The following is a 25,956-nucleotide window of genomic DNA, read 5'->3' as shown; positions in this document are numbered from 1 at the left end:
GTTACAAGCTGTGGTATATTCTGCTTCACATCAAAATAGTAATTGTTCTGCATGACCCTGCAGTTGACAAAAATAGGATGAGATACCACCTCTTACAAACATTCTAAATTCAACCAAAATTGAGACATATGAACATCACTTGCATATTCTGTTATTTCTATGTACTTAACAGGTGTTGCAGTTGTACCAGATCTCCCAATTGAGTCATGGTTTGATGATGGTAGGACCCAGTGGTAGTGGCAAGAGTATGGCATGGAAGGCATTGCTCAAATCACTGGAGAGATTGGAAGGTGTAGAAGGTGTAGCACATGTCATTGATCCAAAGGTAGGTTGCAACTAATTACAAATACAAGTGTTTACTTTGGTCACAGAAATCAAATTGATAAGTGAAACATGCATGCTACTATGTACATGAGATATAATCAAGGACAGAATGTAAAAACCCGTTCCTGTCTGACCATTCTGTCAATCAAAACCTGGCACAACCCATGATTGGTTAGCAGAGAGTAACTTGGAATGGTTCCCCCCTCCCAGTTACAGTGTACTAACCAATCATGGGTCATGCTGGAGTTTGATTGACAGGATTGCCAGACATGAACTTTTTTTTTTCAATTTCTGTCTTTTATTATAGCTGCAATTGTAGAGTTTCTTTCTTGACCCTGAAACCCTTTGTAAAGACTGTCTGCTTCAGTATAATCAGCTGAAGAAAAATGTTAATGTTCAGTATATATATATGAAGAAAGACATTCAAGAAAATTGCTCCTGCACCTTAGAAAGTTTTGCTTTCACTGTATACACTATACAGCAATATGTATGACTTTTTAAATCTCTTTTCTGTATGTTCCCATTGCCAGGCTATCTCCAAGGAGAATCTCTATGGTGTTCTAGATCCTAACACTAGAGAATGGACAGATGGTCTATTCACTCACATCCTGAGAAAGTAAGTTAACTTGTTTGATATTCTTGTCTGAAACAAATCAGATTATTTTTCTTATATGAACGTGCGATGTCATTATAACATAAATTTTATTTGATAGAAACAAATTCAATGAACTTTTGCAGCACTAGAATATGGTACGTCAGTATGAAAGACAATTCTTTAAAAAAATAACAGCTTAACACTGAGGTTCTTTCTGTTGGAGCACATTATAATGATGTCACTCGTTCACATACAGTTGTGTAACATTGAACTTGGTTATTTTATTGTTGCAACTGAATCCATCAGCCTTCAGTAGATGTGTGATGTTAAGAACTGACGGATTCAGGTGCAACATGAATTACGACATTTTACCCAATTTTATTAAAAACATCAATATTTCTGAGGGAACATCCAAAAGTTGAATAAAGCCCTACTAATGTATCTAGCAGACCCCTCTCTCTCACAGTCTTTAACGAAACAAGAAGTGGATCAAAATATAAACACCTATGTATGAACATAGACAAAATGTAATCAACATTTTAACCACCTCCCTCCATAACAAAAATAGTTTTGTTCAAAAGACTTCATATATTTTGCTTTGTTTCCTAGTCCATTTTCCTTCCATTTATATAATTCTGACTCCTTATTACCATTGTAATTGTTGTTTGTTTGTTTGTTTGGTGGTTTATTTTTATAGGATCATTGACAATGTACGAGGTGAGATCAACAAGCGTCAGTGGATCATATTTGACGGTGATGTGGACCCAGAGTGGGTAGAGAATCTAAACAGTGTATTAGATGACAACAAGCTACTCACTCTACCGAATGGAGAACGTCTCAGTCTGCCACCCAATGTGAGTAGCTCTCTGTCTTGAGAGGTTTCTTGTAATGGGTTATTCCAGTTAAAACCCATACGCTCCCTACGGAAGACATGATATTTATCTGCCACCAAGGTGGTGTGTATTTCAAATGGGGTTACCTGAACGGGTGACTCTATTTGAAATCTACTCTCCCTGTGTGGAAGATTAAGGACATGTCTTCCATGGGGGGTGTATAGATTCCAACTTGAATAGCACAATTGCTTCAGAGGTCCAGGGGTCGCTTTCATAAATCTTTACCACAAGTAGTGGTTTTATTGTTATACCGTAAAAACTTGATAGTTAGCATATGTGCTTACTATCGAGCTCTTTTAAAAACATTAAATTGTACCAAAGTCCGGCGCTTTACCAACTGAGCTAATGGGGTTGAGACACAAATTTGCAGGTTTACTTGTTCATATTTAACTATGTGTATCGATGATTTGCTCAAAACCCTTCACACTTTTGTGGATTGGGAACTTCATGTTTGCATGTTTTAAAAGTGCTTGATAGTATGCACATATGCTAACTATCAAGTTTTTACTGTAGGTCTAGTAAAAAAAGCCACATAATTAATGTAATATGTTACTTTAATCATCTGTAGGTACGTATTATGTTTGAAGTACAAGATCTACGCTACGCCACCCTGGCCACTGTCAGTCGTTGTGGTATGGTATGGTTCAGTGAGGATGTACTCAGCACAGAACTGATCTTTGATAACTTTGTCGCCAGGCTTCGCAACGTACCCCTGGAAGATTCTGACGAAGGGTTCAGCCGAAGTGCTGGATCTGATGAGAAGGAAGAGATGTCGCCACTCATGAAGGTATGTGTAATTTCAGTATCAGTAGTTTGTATTATATTCTGAATGGTTGTCATAATTTTCCACTGAGATAAGGATTAAGTTCACAAATAACTATAGCGAAGATAAAGCCTAAATTTTTTTTTTTTTCAAATGTTTTTCCTAATTTTTTTAAAAATATTTTAATGCAAAATGTAAATAATTTGTCCACTGATTTGTTGAAGCCAAAAAAGCATGCCACTATGAAAAAGAATCCATATTTTTCCTACGAACTTCAAGAACATCAATTCTCAACATATTGAGGAATTTCTATAAACTTACGGAGCAAAGTCGGTGGAGCAATATCGCACTGAGATATAACATGCCTCCTATATTATGGAAAATGCTAGATTGTTGAAAACACCTATGAACATTTTGCAAACACATCTGCCAATTTAAGCAAGTAAGTTGGTAAAAACAGTCACATTTAACATAGATATTTTATTGCAAACTTGAAATTGATCAATTAACTATTTGAATCTAATGGTTTGTTTTTCCCAGATTCAGCATGACGTAGCAGCAGTGTTATTCCCACATTTCTCATCTGATGGACTGGTCATCAGAACACTGGAATTTGCTTATAAACAAGAACACATTATGGACTTCACTCGTCTACGTGCCATTGGCTCTCTGCTCTCTATGTTGAGTCAAGGAGCTAGGAATATATCACAGTATAACAATACTCATCCAGATTTCCCCATGCAGGTAAGTACTAATGGATTGTTCTTAAAAATAAAGCTACTGTAAAATTTGGTTACAGCCATGATAACATAACATACACACATATACATGCACCCCCCACACACACACACATACCTGTATCACCCTCTTTCAGAGGACACAAAACTTAACTTAAAATGTGTGTCCTTGGAATGGTGATGTGTTGTCAGAAATGTCTATGGGATGACATGGCCCTCAAAATAATAACACAGGGCGTGTTTGTTTATGTTACAAGTTCATATGATAATAATTGAATGTTACACAATATCTAACTTCCAAGGAGATGGTCCTCATAGGCCCTCAGATTGCAGGTATAGGTCACAAAGGAATCATTTGTGAGTTGAGGCTTTCTGGCTCTCAACCCTTGATATACATATACAATTTTACTGATGTCATTGTAAAGTCACCGTATGTAACATAGCAGGAAAAGGGAATGCATCAAATCAGTATGACACTAAAATTGATTTTGAGATGAGGTATTTTATTGTTTCCTGTAATGTGACTATAAACGTATCTTTTTAAATTTTGAAGTTTTATCTTGAGAAAGATAAATCGAATTTGATTTGATAGTGAAGTTGCACCCTTCTTAATTATGTCCACTCACAGCAAGATCAACTGGAACGCTACATAACCAAATATCTGATCTACTCCCTACTATGGTCATTCAGTGGAGACTGCAAGATGAGTCTACGCAACGTCTTGGGTGATTTCATCCGTGGGGTAACCACCATTCCACTGCCAGCACAGACCAACATTGCTATCATTGACTTTGAGGTAAGAAATGGAATACAATGGTTTGAAATAGCAGTCACAGGTTAAGGTGTCAAAATTGAAAAAAAAACATATTCCTCGCTTTCTGTTTCCCTTGGGCATTTCCTTTTTCTTCCTTTACATTTACAACCTTCATATGTTCCCTTGTCAATTTGTTTCTTTTGTTTTTTCATCTTTCTTCTTAGTCATCTGTTTTATTGCTTAAGTATTTTCCAGCCTGATGTGGCAGTGACGTCAAAGCATTGAGGCAGCTATTTCACGAGCACGCACCTATGCTGTGTATTTAAGCGCATTCGTGTGTACGCCAGCGCTTTGAGCAAACACCAGTGATTTGTAGCTGCGCCCAATGAAATGCGCGCTGACGTCACCAGGGTGGAATATGCTTTACCATCTTATTTCTATATGACTTGGTGTATTCATTAATATTAATATATAAACACTCATAACAAATGCATATTGTCTGTAATCGAGTCTCCCCTTCTGCTGTTGAAAGCCCTCAGGCTTCTTCAGAAATCTTGTTCATTACGCCCATGTTATATCAGACAATATATGTGCAGTAGAGGCAAAAACCAGTGCATGTATAGACCACTTGGCATCATTGCCAACAAAGGCGAAGGACCAGCCTATCGATATGCTGGAACGAACCGCCACACTTTTCAATGGCTTTCTTGTACTGTATGAAATGTGGTGGGCGATTTAAAATGCAAGTGCTCTGAGCAAACTATGATGCATACGCACACTGCAGGGCAAAGAACAATGGAAATTGCCATAATTCGCGCGCATACTGCCGGGCAATGATGTCACATGTCAAGTGGTCTATACTTTTAATAGGGTATTTCTACATGTTCTGTTTAACTTATTCTCATTTTCCTTTACTACCACTCACAGGTGTCCATCACAGGTGAATGGGTACCATGGCAATCCAAGGTGCCACAGATAGAGGTAGAGACCCACAAGGTAGCCTCACCAGATATCGTTGTACCTACCCTGGACACAGTACGTCATGAGGCGCTACTCTACACATGGTTAGCTGAACACAAGCCTATGGTACTATGTGGCCCGCCTGGCAGTGGTAAAACAATGACGTTGTTCAGTGCACTGAGAGCTCTACCAGATATGGAGGTGAGTAGAACTTCAATTTGATATTTTGTTTCCAAATAAGAAATGTTGAGGCCAATATCCTTCACATTCCAGACGGGTGTATGACAGTTACAAAAACATGAAACATTTCTGTTTTTATTTATTAAGTGTTTTTTGTTACCTTTTAACAGGTTGTAGGCTTGAACTTCTCCAGCGCCACAACCCCAGAGTTGATGTTGAAGACCTTTGATCACTACTGTGAATACCGCCGTACTCCCAACGGTACCGTCCTGGCTCCCATACAGCTGAGCAAATGGATTGTGGTATTCTGTGATGAGATCAACTTACCTGACATGGACAAATATGGTAAGGGTAAAACTGGAAGTCAGTGAATGCTATACAAATTTCAGAAGAGTTAGTAGGGATAACAGGAGCCAAAATTGTGAATTTAGATCTTTGATAAATAATTATGTCAGAAAGAAGAAGAGTTCTACAAAGATTCAATCCATTGTCATAATTTAACACTGCAAGATTCCTGTTGTGGCCGCCTGCACAGGTACACGGTCACCAAGGTACCTGACTGGTGCACACAGAGTACCTACAAAGTACCAATGCTGCTACTGCCCAGGACCCACCAGTAGTGGTACTGCACTGGTACTACACTGGTATTCCCTTCTTACTGCATGGTGTCCCTGCGCAGGTGGCCCAATAGGAATCTTGTAGTGTATAAACAAATGGTATATTCCATTAACAAGACGCAATTTATAGAAATCAGAATGTTCTTTTTCATAGTATTTGTATAGCAGTTTATCAAGCTTGCAAATCAGTTTGCAGTTCATGTACTTGTTGTCCCATGTCTTTTGTTACTTCAATATTTCGATTGTATATCATTTCCATATCATCTACCTGACAGGTACCCAGCGTGTGATCTCTTTCCTGAGACAGATCCTCGAGCATGGAGGCTTCTATCGTACATCAGATATGACCTGGGTCAAGCTGGAACGAATCCAGTTTGTTGGCGCTTGCAATCCGCCTACAGATCCTGGCAGGAAGCCTCTGTCACACAGGTAGGTGTAATAAGGATATCTTATTTTGTTAGTACTTATTTTTTTCTCCTATGTATCATTTGCAATCAAAGTGACCAGGGCTAGTATTCAGCTTAGTTTAAGTGCTTGATTACTAAATGCAGTGTTATATTACTTGTGAGTATAATCAAAATGTAGATTTACTTAACAACTGAATTTTCTCCATCCACAGATTCCTTCGTCACGTACCAGTAGTATATGTAGACTATCCAGGCCCCACTTCTCTTACACAGATCTACGGAACCTTCAATCGCGCAATGCTTCGACTTGTTCCAAACCTCAAACCCTATGCAGTGCCTCTCACCGCAGCCATGGTTGAATTTTACACTATGTCACAGGAGCGTTTCACCCAGGACATGCAACCCCATTACATTTATAGCCCCCGTGAGATGACGCGATGGGTACGTGGTATTGTGGAAGCACTGCGCCCTCTTGAAACTCTACCGGTAGAGGGGCTAGTGCGCATCTGGGCTCACGAGGCTTTGAGACTTTTCCAAGATAGGTAAGTCATTTAGCTGGCATAAGTAACAAGACATTTTGGTTAAATAAAACAACCTGGACCATTTTGGAGTAACTACAGATTAGTTTTAGAATGATTGTGTCTTTGTTATGATGAGTTGGGGTCAAAGATTGAGTCAAGCGGCTGATATGACTGGAGATGACAGATACAATTGCTTGCAGAAATCATTGTGTAAAAATAAAGAAGGCTGCCCAGTGTAATGTGATATTGCTGAAACAGCCAATGAGATGCCAGTATATCATGACATAATTTTAATCTGCCAATCAAGACCTTGCTTCTGTATTGACAGACTTGCATGCTACATGGACTGTCCAAGAATAGTATTGAATAGTATTAGACCAAAAAAAAAAGGTTTGTCTCAAAGCTCGCGCATTTGTAAAATCACACAATTTAAAAAAAAAAGAAATGCAGAATTTTTTTATTTCAAAATTTTTCTTTTTTCATTTTTTCCAGAAAAATTCGACGAAAATCAGATTTTTTTCTCAAAATACCATAAAGATACCAAGTCAGGAATAAAAAAATTTAAAAATCACATTTAGCATTTGCTTTTAAACCACTCGTGAGCTTTGAGACAAACTTTGCTTGCTTTGGACTGTTTTTATTCCGAATCTATCTGAAGACTTTTTAATTCCAGGTCTAAAATACTTTTAATTCCTGGTCTAAATTAAAATGTCAAACATTCGAATATTATGTAACCATCTTATCTCCATTTTCCCCTTTAGGCTGGTAGATGATGAAGAGAGAATCTGGACAGATGAGAACATCAACAGTGTAGCCCTGAAACATTTCCCCAACATCAATAGGAAGGAGGCGTTGACTAGACCTATTCTATTCAGTAACTGGCTGTCTAAGGACTATGTGCCTGTTGAGCAAGAGGAGCTCAGATCTTATGTCAAAGCTAGGCTCAAGGTTAGTCCGTATAATGATAAGAAAGTTGTATTCCCAATAGTTACCTAGTGAGAATTTGAGCAATTTGAATTTATTACAGTATCAAGAGTAAATTGCACTGTCTACGAGGGGGTATCCAAAAGTTTTTGACATCACCTAGAAGCGAAGGAGCTATATCGATGAAATTTTGTCAGTGTAATTACTGGTCCTTATGTACATTATGGTCCAAAAATGGTCTCATAAGTATGTTAACTTTCTTTACAGGTGGCGCTAGATGGGCAGTAGGCGCATAACCTTTTCATGATAAGATTCTCCATTTTCTTAAATTTCTTCACTGTGGCGCATCACCCGAAAGTGATGGGCGTCCACTTCTTGGCTCATCTGTGAGGGACATGTGGCCAGTTTGGAAATTCCTTTTTCAAAAAGTAATAGTGCCAAATGATGGGCAATCATCACCGTAGATTGCTTTCATTTCATCATAGATTTTCTGAGCATTGTAGGCCTAACCCTTCAAATGCAGGAACTTAATCACGCTATGTGCCTCAATTTTCACCATTTTACAGGTTATGCGCCTACTGCCCATCTAGCGCCACCTGTAAAGAAAGTAAACATACTTATGAGACCATTTTTGGACCATCATGTACCAGTAATTACACTGACAAAATTTCATCGATATAGCTCCTTCGCTTCTGGGTGATGTCAAAAACTTTTGGATACCCCCTCGTATAAAGAGAAAATGTCATGCTGAGGAGTTTTTAAATCCCTTATGCTGGTTTCATACTACCCTGCCGCTGAGCGGCGTGGCGCACGCGCATTGCAGATAAACGGACACAATAAAGGCTTGTCATTGGTTGAAACGCCAAGTATGCTGGAGGCTTTAGTTTCTAGTGTAGGCACATTACTCAATCATTCTGAAATTAGTCTCATTTAGCCATGTCTTTGTAATCATGCAGCAGGACTGAGTTTAGAGACCCAGTGACAAGGCCAGGTATTTAAGGAAAGCTGTAACCCAACAACTTAATTTAATGTACACATTATGTATTTCAGGTATTCTACGAGGAGGAGTTGGATGTACCACTGGTCTTATTCAATGAAGTCTTGGAGCATGTGTTGAGGATTGACAGAATCTTCAGGCAACCACAGGTGAGTGAAACTTTTGTATTTATAAATACAATGATCATACCAAGGTGTAATTTGCAAGTTGTGTTTTTTTGATGCCCCGATTAGTTTCTGATGATGCTCAGTAGATGAAAGATTTGTTTGGACAGAACTTTATAATAAGAAAATCCAATTTATAATAAGAAAATGGGAACAATTCAGACAAACTGGCAATATGTGCAGAAATGTAGATCAAGAGAAGATAGATCAACAGTATTGAAATGAAGTAAATCTTAATTATTTTGTAGGGTCACTTGTTGCTGATTGGTGTGAGTGGTGCCGGCAAGACGACTCTGTCTCGATTTGTAGCGTGGATGAATGGACTCAGTATTGTACAAGTCAAGGTAGGTTAAACCTAGAAAATTGTACTACTACAAAAAACATTGTAAACCTCCTTATCTTGTATTAACATATCTTGCGCACAAGTTGGAATATTGCCAGCGCAAGTTACAATATGGCAAGTTATGTGGAGGACAAATGGTGGTCATCCTGAAATATGCAGGCAAGGGAAAATAAACTACAATTACTTCATAAAGATTTCAAATGATAATTCCTCATAAACAGTTTTAAAACTCGCTCAAAACTTGCATTGTGAATAATTTAATAGCATTCTCATGCCAAGGTTCTGCATCTTGGATGTGATGCACAGGAAAGGGAAATCCCCAGATGTGGGCTGTGTGGAAGAAGTGGTAAAGAAAATAATGTTTGCAGTCAATTTATTCCTTAATGCATTCTGCTGCTTATATTTTGTCACAGCACTTTGCATTAGTTTAAGAAGTTTCAAACTGAAAATGTTGAAACAAAAAAGTACTTTGGAGATGAAATGGCATCTGCAAACTTTCCTTTTACATAATTAATCCCTGGCTAGACTTTTTTCTCAAAAGTAATAACTAATACAAAATGTGCATTATGTCTTTGTGCTCTAGGTCCACAACAAGTACACAGCATTTGACTTTGATGAAGATCTACGAACCGTGCTCCGTCGTGCCGGATGCAAGGTAAGTCATGCATTGCATATGATATGAGAGCTTCATACTTCAACATAAAGTGAATCGGAGAAGAAACTAGAAGGCTATATATTTGTACACAAATACGGCTATACCCGCATGTTATCGGTTTACACAAACTTACAGTCCTTATTTGCTGAGGACTTATTGTCAGTCTCTCTAATTCACAGTGAAGCTATGCAATTTGATAGATTGAAATTCACAATATGCAATTTGATTAGGAGAAAGCTATTCCAGAGGGAGTATGTAAATTAAATCGAACAGCCATTTCAGAGGGAGTATGTAAATTAAATAGAACAGCTATTTTGGGATAATTTCAGAGGGAGTATGTAAATTAAATGGAACAGCCAAAGGTATGTAAATTGAATGGAACAGCCTTAACGCTTCACACATGGTATTTCCAATTATCATCATCTATAATTATTATAGGCCTAATACGCTATTGAAATTCACAATATGCAATTTGATTAGGGAAAGCTATTCCAGAGGGAGTATGTAAATTAAATGGAACAGTCATTTCAGAGGGAGTATGTAAATTAAATAGAACAGCCTATTTTGTGGCCATTTCAGAGGGAGTATGTAAATTAAATAGAACAGCCTATTTTGTGGCCATTTCAGAGGGAGTATGTAAATTAAATAGAACAGCCAATGGGTATGTAATTTAACTGGTACAGCCTTAACGTTTCTGTCATCTATATTATTATAATTACGCTATTGTCTGTGAATGGGGTGGGGTGGGTGTTATTAACAATATAATTCGCAGGTGCAATCTGTGTACAAACTCCGAGCACTGAAGCTGCTTTATTTGATGATAAACGGACCCTTTTTAACATTTGGGGCCCTGGCCCATAATATTTGACTTATGAGGCTGTACACATGTTGAAGTATAATTCTCAAGTGCTATCAGTAGACTCAAGCTGGGCACTGTAGCTGCTTTATTTACTGAGTAACGGCTGGCCCTATGTTTTAGCGTTTGGGGCCCTGGGCCCATACTATGTGACATATGGGGCTCATATGTACATAAAACAATATAATTCTCAGGTGCAGTCTGTGTACAAACTATGAGCTCTGAAGCAGCTTTATTTGATGAAAAACGGCCGGGCCTTTGCTTTAACATTTGGGGCCCGGGCCCATAATATTTGACTTATGGGGCTCATGTGCATATGTTGAAATATAATTCTCAAGTGCTATCAGCAGACTCAAGCTGGACATTGTAGCTGCTTTCTTTACGGAGTAACGGCCGGCCCTATGTTTTAGAGTTTGGGGCCCTGGGGCCCATATTATGTGACACATGGGGTTCATATATACGTATAACAATATAATGTTGAAGACCTATTAGTGTACCAAATCTAAACCCTGTAGCTACTTTATTTGCTGAGAAACGACCGGCCCTTTGTTTTAACATTTGGGCCTCTGGGGCCCCTAGTCTTAAACATCTGGGGCCAAAATGGGCAGAAGACACATTACAACTTAGGGCCCATACATGTGCCACATATGAGCCCTAGTGCCCTTGTAGTTTTATAGCTGGCCTTGTTAATCTGTTGCCCCTTATTTTAACATTTGGGGCCCTGGGGCCCATAATATATGACATATGGGACTCATGTATACTTGTATATATAGAGTACCCCTGGGGCTATCAGTGTACCAACTCAGGGCCATGAGGCTGCTTCATTTGATGAGAAACGGCATGCTTTGTATTTTTACATTTGGGCCCCTGGGGCCCGTGACCTTTGACCTCTGGGGCCAAGATGGGCAAAGGATAAATCTCTGGGTAGGGCCCATAAGTGTACCACATATGGGCCCTGTGGCCCTTGTAGTTTTAGCGCTAGCCTTGACAGAATGTTGTGTTTGATGGAGGAGGAGAAGAAGGAGAAGAAACTAGAAGGCTATATATTTGTACACAAATACGGCTATACCCGCATGTTATCGGTGTACCCAAACTTAGTCCTTATTTGCTGAGGACTTAAAATAAATAAATTGTAAAAAGTCGCCCAATTGGGCAGAAAATGTGTAAAAAGTGAAAGTCCAAGTCACAAGCTTTAATTGAATGTAGGTTGCACTGTCGTAGCACTTAAAATAAAGAAATTGTAAAAAGTCCCCCCAGGGGTCTCTCTTACTCTCCATAGGTTGCTGTTGTCAGTATCTCGTACTCACAGTGAGGCTATGCAATATGATTAGGGGAAACTATTCCAGAGGGAGTATGCAAATTAAATGGAACAGCCATTTCAGAGGGAGTATGTAAATTATACTGGAACAGCCTTTTTTGGGGCCATTTCAGAGGGAGTATGTAAATTAAATGGAACAGCCAATGGGTATGTAATTTAACTGAGCCTTAACGCTTCACGCTGGTATTTCAAATACGATTTGTCTGTTTAGTCCTACGTGTGTGGGGTGGAGGGGTGTGTGGGTGTTAGTAACAATATAATTCTCAGGTGCTATCTCTGTACACATTCTGAGCCCGAAGCTGCTTTCTTTGATGAGAAACGGCCGGCCCTTTGTTTTAACATTTGGGGCCCTGGGGCCCATATTTTTTTACTTATGAGGCTCATGTACATAATTATGTTGAAGTATAATTCTCTAGTGCTATCAGTAGACTCAAGCTGGCCACTGTAGCTACTTTATTTACTCTGAGCCATAAACTCTGAGCCATAAAGCTACTTTATATGATGAGAAACGGCCGGCCCTTTGTTTTAACATTTGGGGCCCTAGGGCCTAATATATAGGACTTATGGGGTTCACGCACATATGTTAAAGTATGATTCTCAAGTGCTATCAGTAGACTCAAGCTGGGCATTGTATCTGCTTTATTTACTGATTAACGGCCGGCCCTATGTTTTAGCGTTTGGAGCCCTGGGGCCCATATTATGTGACACATGGGGTTCATATATACATATAACAATATAATGCTGAAGACCTATTAGTGTACCAAATCTAAACCCTGTAGCTCCTTTATTTGCTGAGAAACGACCGGCCCTTTGTTTTAACATTTGGGCCTCTGGGGCCCCTAGCCTAAAACATTTGGGGCCAAAATGGGCAAAAGGCAATTTACAACTTAGGGCCCATATATGTGCCACATATGAGCTCTAATGGCCTTGTAGTTTTATAGCTAGCCTTGTCAATCTGTTGTCCCTTATTTTAACATTTGGGGCCCTGGGGCCCATAATATATGACATGTGGGGCTCATGTATACTTGTTTATATAGAGTACCCCTGGATCTATCAGTGTACCAACTCAGGGCTCCGAGGCTGCTTCATTTAATGAGAAACAGCATGCTTTGTATTTTTACATTTGGGCCCCTGGGGCCTGTGACCTTTGACCTCTGGGGCCAAGATGTGCAAAGATAAATCTATGGGGTTGGGCCCATAAGTGTACCACATATGGGCTCTGGGGCCCTTGTAGTTTTAGCGCTAGCTCTGTCAATCTGTTGCCCCTTATTTTAACATTTGGGGCCCTGGGGCCCATAATATATGACATATGGGGCTCATGTATACTTGTATATATAGAGTACCCCTGGGGCTATCAGTGTACCAACTCAGGGCCCTGAGGCTGCTTCATTTGATAAGAAACAGCATGCTTTGTATTTTTACATTTGGGCCCTTGGGGCCCGTGACCTTTGACCTCTGGGGCCAAGATGGGCAAAGGATAAATCTACGGGGTAGGGCCCATAAGTGTACCACATATGGGCCCTGTGGCCCTTGTAGTTTTAGCGCTAGCCTTGACAGAATGTTGTGTTTGATGGAGGAGAAGGAGAAGAAACCATAGAATGGCAATATACCCGTTCATGCTTCGCATGCGGGTATAACCAAGGAGCTTATATAGAAAGGAGAAGAAATAGATTACGTAACGCATTGAAACCTTGTGCCGATTTGAAATCTGACAAGCTATTCATCGAAAGGTACCTTTTGTTTGGGACAAAGGGCTTCCGCCATTAAATCGGTAAGCTGACCCGACAGTGTATTAACGCTTTACCTAGCAGGCTACTGTCAATAAGTGATCAAATGCAAGTCGCGTGAAAGCGCTTAATGGAACGAAAAGTACCTATTGTTATACATAAACCCAAGGGTGTGATTGAGTAGCCGTAAGCACAAAAGGCACACATTAGCCACTAATGCATAGTTCGTTGTCACCCCACTGACATTAGGTGCTTCATTTAAATAAATTGAATGCGCCTGCTGAATGATTACACATCAAGGCTGCCATAGTACAATAATGGTATTAAATAGCTACGTCCCGGGAGCTACATATGCATGTAACATATAATAAGTATACCGGTATAGGCCTATATCGTCGGACGCATCACATACTGGTCTATCTCGAAAAACACGCATTTCGAGAAAATCGCAATTGAAAATCTTCGTATTAAGTTAACCTTTCTATAATTTAATTATACTATGGATTTTAATGAAAGTGGTTTTAAATTAAAGCATATACTTAACAAATTTATTTAAGTGGAATTTTGAATTATATTTATGTATGCAGTATTGCTTAAAACTACACTAAAATTGTAGTTGAAATAGTTAATTTCCCGATATCGTATTTAAAATTCGTTTCATACTGGTCTATCTTGTGGGCTATCTCGATTTCGCGAACAATGATGTGACTTTAGATCGCATCACATACTGGTCTATCTCGAGATAGACCAGTATGTAATGCACTTTCAATACGATATCGGGAAATTAACGATTTCACATACAGAACTACAACTTAAGTGTAGTTTTAAGCAATATTACATACGCAAATATAATTAAAGATTCCACTTAAATAAATCTGCTAAGTGTATGCTTTAATTTAAAACCACTTTCATGAAAATCCGTAGTCTAATTAAATTATAGAAAGGTAAACTTAATACTAAGATTTTCAATTGCGATTTTCTAGAAATGCGTGTTTTTTTCGAGATAGATCAGTATGTGAAAATACGTATTTTGAAAAAATCATAGATAGTTTAAATTAAACATTTTATAATTAATTATAAAGAAAAAATTGAGGTCTGTAATTTGTTGTATTTGAAGAGCTCCGTAAAAAAGAACTATATACCAATTTTCTCAAAAAAGTCAAAAATTCAAGATAGACCAGTATGTGATGCACCCGACGATATAAAGTATACCGGTATAGGCTTATATAAAAGTTGTTTTACAAATTGAGATTTTATTTTATTTTATTTTAAGAAGGAGAATGTCATAATCAGTGGCGTACTGAAGGGAGGGGGCAGCTCTTCTGTGAGAGGTCTTGGGAGGGGATGAGGTTGGAGGAGGGATATGAAGAATGAGAGGGACTGGAGGAAGAGAGAAAGAGGAAGAAATAAAGAGAAATAAATAAATAGACGTAAATAAATAGAAAGGTAAGGAAAATGATAGGAATGAGAGGGGACAAAACGTAAGAGGGGATGGAGAAGGGAAGGGAGATAAGAAGAGGGAGTGATACTTTAGCAAGTACAGAGAAAGGAAAAGAAATGAATGACAAATAAATGTAGGCCTTATAATAACATACTGCAGTTACTGTCCGTTTTCCTATACACAATACACAGTGCTCTCACCATTGACGTGTGACCCCTACAAATGATGTATGTTGGGAGAATGGACACTTGCCTAGTTAACATCACTGTGTGAAAAATAACCAGCCAATATTTTATTTATTCTCCAAAACTTCTAGCAAATATATTTCTCTAACATGACCTAAAATTACAGCTAGGTTAGATGTTCAGAAATGGTCGCACTTTTGTAAAATATGAGTGAGGGCAAGGCATAGCTAGCCAACTCCCGTGTTATTTGAATGGAGATTTGACCGAAAATATTGGTATCGGACCGCTCACTTCTGAAGGATGCCACAAAAAACCGGTAAAAGCTACATTTAAATTATTCTAAATAGGTTCTAGAAAATAAAGTTTTGTAACATGTCCTAAATTTTTAGCTAATTTAGGTGTTTGGAGAGGGTCGTACTTTTGTGTTTTAGGAAGGACATGTAAACGACAGATAACACCAAAAATATGAAGAAATTATTTCTAAACCGTGTTAAGTCAAAAATCATTATGTTGCTCATTTTCAAGAATGCTGGTTTACAAAAAGCACGACATTGTCTGATTTAAGTGAACAAAGCCACACATAGCATTGTTTCCTTTCGTTTCCTTTGTAATCGGTTACCCAACTGAAGCTATGAATACCAGCTTTATTGCGATATCGCACATGAAAACAGTCACTTGTGCACAACCAGAGAAGATCCGATTTAATCAGTTGAGCTGTTTCAATGAGTGTTATCTTGGTTTAATAGCTTTTAATGGGGTTAAGTCCTGCAAAGGTCGAGATGAATTCTACTGTAGACATGACTGCATCATGATTATTATAGAAACTAAACACAGCCCCCCCCCACACACACACATAGGCCTAACACTAATAGCACTATAGGCAGCCATTCGATGATGCCAGTGCCTTTATGCGTTACGTATTTAAAACGCCCAGTCAGATGTATTTTACACCTGCCAAACACAAGTCACCCAATTTCGAAAATTGGACGTTGAATGTACACTCTCATGAATATTGATTGGCAACATTTTCCAATATGTCAGCGCTCAAATCGGACACAATAGAACAATAGACCATTCAGTGCGTTGGGTATAACCATAGAATGGCAATATACCCGTTCATGCTTCGCATGCGGGTATAAGAAGGGTCACTGAAGCCTACAAAACCTCACCCTTAAAATGTTGTGTGGGTAACGTCTTACAGATTTGATTGGCCCTCTAGGCACCTCCTATATTACGCACACTTAGGGCTCCAGTCTGCAATAGTGTCATTCTTCAACCTGTACAGCAAATTGAGATATTCACCCTAGAGATGTGTTAAGAGCTCATCAATGCCTTGGACTAGGCAGTCAATGTCAGACCTGCCTGAACAGCTACCGTGAAAACTTCATAGTTAGCATATTGCTTACTATCAAGCGCTTTTGAAAACATGAAATTGTACCAAAGTCCAGCACTTTACCAACTGGGCTAATGGGGTTGAGACACACATTTGCAGGTTTACTTGTTCGTATATAACTAAGTGTATCGATGATTTAGTGTATCGATGATTTGTTCAAAACCCTTTACACTTTTGTGGATGGGGCTCTTCATGTTTTAAAAGCGCTTGATAGTAAGCACATATGCTAACTATTGAGTTTTTACGGTACCGTATACATATCAGTAAGTTTATTGACTCTCATATTTAAACTTTCTCGCCACAAGAATATCTCTAAGCAAAGTTTTCTGCTCTTTTAACCACCAGGATGAGAAGATCTGCTTCATCATGGATGAAGGCAACGTGTTAGATTCCAGTTTCCTGGAACGCATGAACACACTGCTAGCTAACGGAGAGGTACCTGGATTGTTTGAAGGTGATGAGTACACTACACTGATGACTCAATGCAAGGAAGGAGCACAGAGGAAGGGACATATGCTGGACTCCAGTGAGGAACTCTACAAGTGGTTCACCCAAGAAGTAAGCTGGCATTGTCAATGTCTTTGTGTAACAGTTGATAAGATTTTAGAGTTGACAGGTGCAAAATATGACCTTTTATGTTGCATTAAATTTGTAATTTCTTTGCATTAATACCTTGAGACTAGTCAGTCCATGATAAGCTACTTTTAGCCCATCATGGAACCAATATATTTAAAATTGGCTTTGAAGATGGCACTCGCTAAAGTTCCTAAAGCTCAGCCCTCTGAAAAGGACTTCTCTAGGGAAAGATCAAACCTTACTCATGTTATTGTTTACCGAATACCAAATAATTTAAAATCGATATCAGATCATGTTGGTGATAATGATGCATAATGATGTTCTCTTCATAACAGGTGATGCGTAACCTTCATGTGGTGTTCACTATGAATCCATCGTCAGAGGGACTTAAGGACAGAGCTGCAACCTCACCTGCCCTTTTCAACAGGTATGCAAATCCAATCCTTCATGTGTTTATATTTTCATGGTATTGATTTCTTTGATGAAAGATCAAATACTACTAATTAACGTCGAGAAGGACTTTCAGGTACACATAAGATATAAATCATAATTGCTTTGGCTATTCCAGTTGGCATCCATATACACCTTATAGACATAACCTTAAAGGAAGGTGACCTGATATATTTGGAAAATCAAATTCTTTCAAACTTACATGTAACATAAAATGTCATCCCTTTCAAGCACTCATGCAAAAAGAACATGTAAATATTTTTTGTAAATGTGACTAATTCCTAATGGAATTACCAACATTTATATAGCATGATATTGGTAGTCTACAGTGTTTTTATTAATGATAATCATCATGATCATGTAATATATTGATTTCAAGTGAATGGCCTTTTTTTTTCTCATAAACATATTGAAATTGAGAAGTTCCAACTCAGTGTATTTCAAACAAAAACATAAAAAAACTGCCTAATTAGTCTCAAATGTGGTATACCATATTTGAGACTAATTCAACAGTTTTTTGATCATTTCTTCAGAAATTACCGATTTGGAACGCCAAATTTCAATGTTTATGAGAAAAATATGAGCTTTCATCTGATACCAAAATCAGCATTTTGATGAGGTAAAGTGGGGGGATGAGATTGTCAATCAGGTTACCCACCTTTAATATCTCACACAAGGGGTGTAGATTTCAAATGGAAGTTGAAATTAAGATTAAGCGTTTATACTACTTTTGTGTATTCATATGTTGTCGGAGAACTCTTTGTATCATCTTGGTTTTGTGGGTGTTGTTTGTTTGTTGTATCTGTATGTTTATTTTTTATCAGAAAGCAAATGTTAACTATATTTCGAATCGTTGCTTTTCAGGTGTGTGTTGAACTGGTTTGGTGATTGGTCTACTCATGCCCTGTATCAAGTAGGCAAGGAGTTCACCAACAAATTAGATCTGGACAAATCAGACGTAAGTCATATGAATGCGAGACGTCTCACCCCGAAACCTATTCGCCCCACAAAAGTTCACCCAATACACATTACATACCACGACCAGTTAAGCCCCAATACACGCATACATACCACGACCAGTTCGCCCCAATTGACTCACCGTGTATAACGTTGCCGTAGCGTGCATAGTAGTGTTAAACATGTGAATTACTTATCGCCAGTATAGCTATGTAATAATTTATATAATATATGGCAAAACAAAACATTATATAAAAGAAAATAAAAACAACAAAAAACTCTTATTGAGAGTATTGTGTATTTTTATTTTACCGACTCAAACTCAGTTAAAATAAGTTTGAGATGTTCAAAACTTTCAAAACTTGCAGTCCTATAAAGATATTAAATCAGAGAAGATCTTCTTTGACATAATGAAACTATTAAAAGGACTGAAAAAAATATAGGCCTTTTTGGCAATTTTTCAAAGACAAATGCGCACAACCAACAAAACAAACGCCAGCAGCAGCTTTGAGATGTTTTGTGGGTGCTTTCGCCCGCTTTTTGCACCGCGTGTAAGTGGCAGATATTTGCTGCCGGGATTTGCTGCCACTTCCATGAAAACGCCGGGTGTGATATGTGTTCAATCAATGGTACCGTGACCAAAGCCACTCAAAAGTGCCAGAACACACCGACGGCGTACCTTGCTTGACAAGTCCCCGGGCCCGCGGCCGCGTGACTAACACACTGAAGTAGGCCTACGATCGATTGCTTGACAAGTAGGCTTAGTATGCTCTCAATTTGATTAAGACCCGGAGGCAGTGTCGCGGAGAAGAAAAATGCAATGATTTTGTTTGCAAAACTGGTTAAAGCCCCCTAAATACGATTTCTGTCAAATGTTAATTTGGTTATTCTTTGCCAAATATTATTATAGTAACAACTGTCAGGAAAGTTTTCTGGTCATTCTAAACTGTGATGTTCTAAAATAATCAAAGATATAACCATTTTTAAATATTAGTCTCAGATAATCATATTCATCCTCATATAGCTTGATATGCGCGTTACAACTCTCTACAATAACTTATTATTTATATATCTTTAATTAAAATGCTACTATTATAATAATAATTTTATAATGTTTCAGATACATTTATATGTACATTGTAATTGACAGTTATCATGATTCATTTTGTTCTTTATTTCTGCGACTTGCCTGTCAATCACGGACTAATCATGATTGATTTAAACGATACCATTTAAACACCACAGCACATCTTACGCTGTGTCCTAATCCTCTCAATATGCTAGCGGGCGCCGCGTCTCCCGCTAGTTTTACTTCATTTAAGACAAGCGAGGAAATCTGAACTTCTGGTATGGAAAAATGGGGTTTCCGACATTTTTAGGCCTACTCATGTTAATGGTGTTTGCAGTGCATGCATCATGCGTTTGAACGTAGGCCTACATGTATATATAGACATTATTATATCATCATGCATATACTGTACACTTTTAATGTAGGCCTAGGAGTGGAATTGACGCTCTAGGCATACTAAACCTTGAACAATAACACCCCTCCCCACCCGCCCACAAGCACCCGCACATAATGCTCACCTTCATTCAGCAGTAAAACATCACACATACATTGTGTAGGCCTACTAGAAGAATTGAACGCGGAAATGGAAAATGTTACTTTTGAGCGCATAAAACTGAATTTGTGTTTGTTTTCTTTTTCCTGTAGGCCTAATTCTAAAATTTTCTGATTGACTTCGGTTTTGTTTATTTGTTCTCTCTGCATCCACCTCCGGACACACACCCTTCCTCACACCACATAGGCCTATATATCACGCACCCTCATGAACACACGTACTCGAAGAATTGAGCGAGGAAATGGAAAATGTTACTTTTGCGCACATATGAATTTGTGTTTTCTTTCTCCAATAATTCGAAGTAATTCGTCATGATCGGTCACCCATAATGCCTACTCAAACTTAAAATTTGGCGCAGAAATGGAAAATCACTTTGACACAATGCATATTTATTTTAATGTTATTGAAATCTAAAACCAAAGAAAACAACCAGATATTTAGTTTAATTTAAGACCAGGGGGAAAAGCTGAACTTCTGGTATGGAAGAATAGAGTTTCCAACATTAGGCCTACTCATGAATGTTAATGGTGTCTTGCAGTGCATGCAGCATGCGTTTGAACGTATTATAGACATTATTATATCTTCATGCATGGTAATGTATCCGATAATGTATACTTTTCATGCAAGAATGGGATTTCTGACGTTATAGGCATACTAAACCTTCTAAAAACAGCTATTTTTTATACACCCCTCCACCCAAGTTACATAACGCACCTTCATGAACAGTATTGAACACACATAAGCCTACTCGGATGAAACCCAGACTAAATTAATTGAACGCGGAATTGGAAAATGTTACTTATTATATAGCCTAGGTCTAATACAATTATTTCACTCAGATATTCAATTTTAACGCTCACCTTCATTCAGCAGTATTAAACACACATACTAGAAGAATTGAGCGCGGAAATGGGAAATGTGACTTTTGCGCGCATAAAAGCTCAAAGTCCTGTCTTTCCACAAGCCATGTCTCCATGCAAGACATGACTTGCACAAGGACATGGCTAAAAAATGGCTTCAAAGTCACGTCTTAAAAATAATAGTGTCTTCAGATAAGACACAATTTTGGCAGTGTATATACATCCTCCACCCCCCCCCCCAGTTACATAACGCACACCTTCATGAACAGTATTGAACACTTGAAATCCATACTCAAACAATTGAGCGCGGTGTTACTTTTGCGAGCATAAATCCGCTATAATTCGAAATGGAAAATCTTTCCTATTTAATTATCTTACAACATAATAGGCTAAATACAATATATTGTGAATATTCTTAAGGGATCTAGAATGAGCGTTTATGGCGTTTCGACAGTATTTTTTGTGGGACATGAAAGCACCTCAGACGTATCGAATTGCATTCTGAATACGAAGCATGTCTTTCTGATATCAAATAATTTTCATTTTTTGAAATTTACGATATAATACAAACTTTATGACAAATTATTAAAATTTGATATTTTTCAAATTTTTGATAAATAACAGTCCTCGAAATAAATTTTATAAATCTAATGATATATTCTTAAAGTGTATGTAGCTGGGAGGAAAAGCCGACGATCAATTGAAAATTTTGACCTTTTATATTGAAGATATGGATTTTTTTTTCCCAAAAGACCATTTTTTTGTTGGTGTTTTGGGAAAGAATCCATATCTTCAATACGAAAGGTCAAAATTTTCAATTGATCGTCGGCTTTTCATCCCACCTACATACACTTTAAGGTAGGAGCATCGGATAATAGGCCCATGCAGGAAAATAGCCACTATTTCAAATCAGAATTATGTATCCATTTCAAATATATAACCAATTGAAGATAAGTCTTTACTCCACTGATTTTTAATGTTTCATGAAAATTGAAACAATTCTTATGTTTTTCTTTATTTTTTGAAAATTCCCTAATTTTTTCTACAAATAATTATTGCTAGCCAAGAGGGAACATGATATGGTTTCCATAGTTAGTGGGGTGGTTAATAAGCCTAATATCTAAATTCTCTCGCCAGATTTTTTTGATAAAGTGTTTATTTTTTGAGAAAAATCATTTTTTCTATTTTTAAATTAGGGAAATCTAAAAACACCCATAACTTAAAATAGAAACACTTTATTTTAAAAAGCTGGCGAGAAAAGTTTCTAAATTTAATTACCTTTCATATGACACCTTATTTGTTAAAATTGGCCCTATGGTTAGCTCAGACAATAATTATGAAATTGGGTCATTCAGTGTTTCTATATCAAATCAAGAAAATTTGAGCAAGTACTAACATTACCTTCAAATATCCCTTATATTACTGACCAATATATTGGAGAAAAGTCACTAATATTATTTGGTAACATTTTTGAAATAAAAAGATCCAAAAAGCAGTTCTATAAATGGGATAGAAAGGAGAAAAAATAATATTTAAACATAGTATCCATTTTCAAACTTTTACCAATTTTAGTGAACAAGGCTTAGTGTCAAAACCACTTTATGTACAAAGTCAATGGGGTTTTCTAATGACAAAAAATGGCATAACTCAAAAACCCTTTGTTGGCAAAAATTAAAACTTGGCAGGCAAGTTTATCTCACCCAACTACACATCCTGTATCATTTTAAACCAAATCTGTGCATGACACCGTAGCCGATGTTTCTACCTTAAGTATAAATCATCAGATTTATAAAGTTTACTTCAAGTACTGTTAAATATCAAAATATCAATTTTTAATGATTTGCCATAAAATGTGTATTACATTGCGAATTTCAAAAAATCGCTTGCCCCCCCCTCTCGGCCCGCCAAAAATCGCTTGCTCCCCCCCTCTCGGACCGCCAAAAATTCTTTGCCCCCCCCTTTGAACATGCCAAATTTTTGGGATCCCAATTTGCAAACCTTCCTAGATGTAGGAAAATTTGAATATTTAAGCGTTTCAGTACTGTTTTCCTAAGCCTTTTTAGAGCGTTTTATTAAAAAGGCTCCCTATGAATGTGTGCCAAAATTGCTTTCCCCACCCTCTCGGCTTGCCAAAATTACTTCCCCCCCCCTTTTGGCTCGCCAAAAATTTCTTGCCCCCCATTTTACCCTCTCCCAATTGGAAGTTATATTGATTGACCGTATGACCGCATGCATTGCATTCACGGCACTTTACAGTTTACACTGTGAGTCAATTGGCGCGAACTTGTCGTGGTATGTACGTGTATTGGGGCGAACTTGTCGTGGTATGTGCGTGTATTGGGGCGAACTGGTCGTGGTATGTACGTGTTTTGGGGCGAACTGGTACTGGTATATACTGGTGTGGGGCGAAACGTCCTGATACCAGTCATATATGTGCAAGTCATAAGGTCACAATATTTACATCACTGTAAACCACATCTGGTGTTGCTATGTCACTATTTTATGGTGAAATTATTGATTGCCTCCAAACAAAGGATTTGAACCGGTGTCCTTCACCGTAATCATGGCGCAGTGCAGTCCATTCAATCAAATGTTGTCATCAACCTATATGATCGTAGTGTATTTGTTATGTGTGTGAGATGAACTGCCGCGGTAGCTTGCAATCATGCTTTTGTTGAATGTATTTGAGTAGTCCGTCATATTTATGGTATGATACGTCATATGCACAACCTCTATTATTTATTTGTAATCGCAAATGCTTAAAATTGAAATACAATATAGATAGATTACATAATGCACAATTTCTGAAATCAAAGCTAGTGATATACCAACATTATTTTAAAATTACTTTTGAATTAAGTTATCAATTGTCAGTGTGTACCTTTTTTAACATTGTGAATTTTTGTGTTTTTTCTTTACAGTACATAGCGCCCTCAGACTTGCCACTTGCTTACGAGGGAGTCATGCAGCCACCAACCCATCGTGAGGCAATGATCAATGCCTACGTGTACGTCCATCAGACACTATTCCAGGCTAATGAACGTGTTTTGAAGAGAGGCGGGCGTGTCATGGTTGTCACGCCTAGACATTACTTGGACTTTATCAACCACTTTGTAAGTATATGGAGAAGGGCAACATAGCATCAGAGGGTGTTACCAGGTTTTAAACAATTTTAAAATCAGATGTATAATTTTATGACACATTGTCCAAAACATTTATTGCAGTATTTGTTATATCTAAAGAGATTCTACCCAAAGAGGACCAACTCAAAATTACCCTATGTGTAACACTATGGTAAATCTGCCATTTTGGTTTGTGGCTCATGGATGGCAAATAGTATATCTCCTGCAAGAGCCAGAAATCTAACAATAAATTGTATCTTCAAGCTTGAGTGTTGCAAAGGTTTTGCGCACATAGCACTTCTTGGTATAACATGTTACATGCAGAACGCAAACAGTAACAGGCTTTGAATCAAAGTTTGCTGGGCACATAGCGAAATTATCCAGAGCTACACTATTTGCCCTCCAACAGCGACGCAAACATGGCCGAGTCGGTACTCTTTGGTCCTACCTCATTAGTTATATCTTAAATTTTCTCCTGCTGCACCATATGATGCAAACTTGAATGTTTACTTCTAGCCCCAATTACATGAAAAATATTCACAGTTACAACCAGAAATCAATATTTGGTGTTTTGCAAATGTTGTATATCACAGGTGAAGTTATACCAGGAGAAGCGTTCAGATCTTGAGGAGCAACAGCTTCATCTCAACGTTGGTCTTCAGAAGATAAAGGAGACGGTGGAGCAGGTGGAAGAGCTACAGAAGTCCTTGGCTAGGAAGAGTACTGAGTTAGAAGCCAAGAATGCTGCTGCTAATGCCAAACTCAAACAGATGGTAAGATAATGGTATAATATGTGATGTTTGAAATTGGGTCAGAGGGGAGCATGACTTAGCAGTGTTTGGACTCAAATATTGAGACCAATAAAGCTGACACACAAGAGTTCTACCAATTTTGCACTACTTCAAGTTTCAATATTGCATGGACTAATTTTTCTGACATTTTATGAATATTATGACTAAACACATTCCCAAGATCAGAATTAGGGATTGTACAGATCTCCAACATGGATGGATGCTGATGTTCTCAACTGTAGAAAGCTATAAGATTCTGCATGGAGACATGTAAAAAAGGTTCTCTCCAATCTTGGACTGCATTTCAGAAACATAATAATCATCTCAAAAACGTGCTTCATGATAAGTAACGATGACCATATTAATAGTCTTGGTTTGACCATTGCTGAAAATCCCAAACGTTTTGTGTCGTTTCTCAGGTCTAAAAATCACACTCTTTCAGTTCCACAGGTGGTCAAAATTAAGTAACAACTGCACTGCATGTGGTGACAGGGAAAAAACACTTCCTGATAATATTTCTATATTCAAACACAAGTCCTTGGGCAACATTCAAAATTCAGGAGTCAGATCTTTTGGGTATTTTAACAAATCTTGACATTTCAGAGCTTCTGGGCCAGATGACATATCTCCTTGATTCCTTACAGGGTGTGCTGACAGATTGTTAGTTCTTTTTGTCATGTATTCAATTTTTGACTGGTTAAATGTAAACATTTGGTATACAAAAAAGAGGGTGAACAGTTAGTTGATAATTCCAGACCGGTTTCCTTGCTCATATATATGTGGTAAAATCTTGAAAAGAGCTGTGTTTGAAATTGTTTTCCCTC

The 25,956-nt window shown here is 37.9% G+C and overlaps 1 protein-coding gene across 1 annotated transcript in view; it reads left to right on the top strand.

Annotated features, from left to right (window-relative positions):
* LOC140153223 (cytoplasmic dynein 1 heavy chain 1-like) overlaps positions 1-25,956 on the top strand; it is a 106,910-nt gene that overhangs the window by 47,295 nt on the left and 33,659 nt on the right. Inside the window, 19 exon segments of the mRNA XM_072175909.1 lie at positions 173-325; positions 855-940; positions 1,617-1,773; positions 2,381-2,599; positions 3,116-3,319; positions 3,941-4,108; positions 4,994-5,227; positions 5,377-5,551; positions 6,099-6,252; positions 6,443-6,772; positions 7,513-7,699; positions 8,726-8,821; positions 9,085-9,180; positions 9,763-9,834; positions 17,100-17,312; positions 17,666-17,757; positions 18,645-18,738; positions 24,141-24,332; positions 24,935-25,114. Of these exon segments, the coding sequence (XP_072032010.1) occupies positions 173-325; positions 855-940; positions 1,617-1,773; positions 2,381-2,599; positions 3,116-3,319; positions 3,941-4,108; positions 4,994-5,227; positions 5,377-5,551; positions 6,099-6,252; positions 6,443-6,772; positions 7,513-7,699; positions 8,726-8,821; positions 9,085-9,180; positions 9,763-9,834; positions 17,100-17,312; positions 17,666-17,757; positions 18,645-18,738; positions 24,141-24,332; positions 24,935-25,114 (3,102 nt within the window).

The sequence above is a fragment of the Amphiura filiformis genome, chromosome 5, assembly GCF_039555335.1.
Source record: "Amphiura filiformis chromosome 5, Afil_fr2py, whole genome shotgun sequence".
In the NCBI taxonomy this organism is placed as follows: Eukaryota; Metazoa; Echinodermata; class Ophiuroidea; order Amphilepidida; family Amphiuridae; genus Amphiura; species Amphiura filiformis.
The sequence above is the reverse complement of the archived record's forward strand: the minus strand, read 5'-3'. Positions and strand labels throughout refer to the sequence as shown.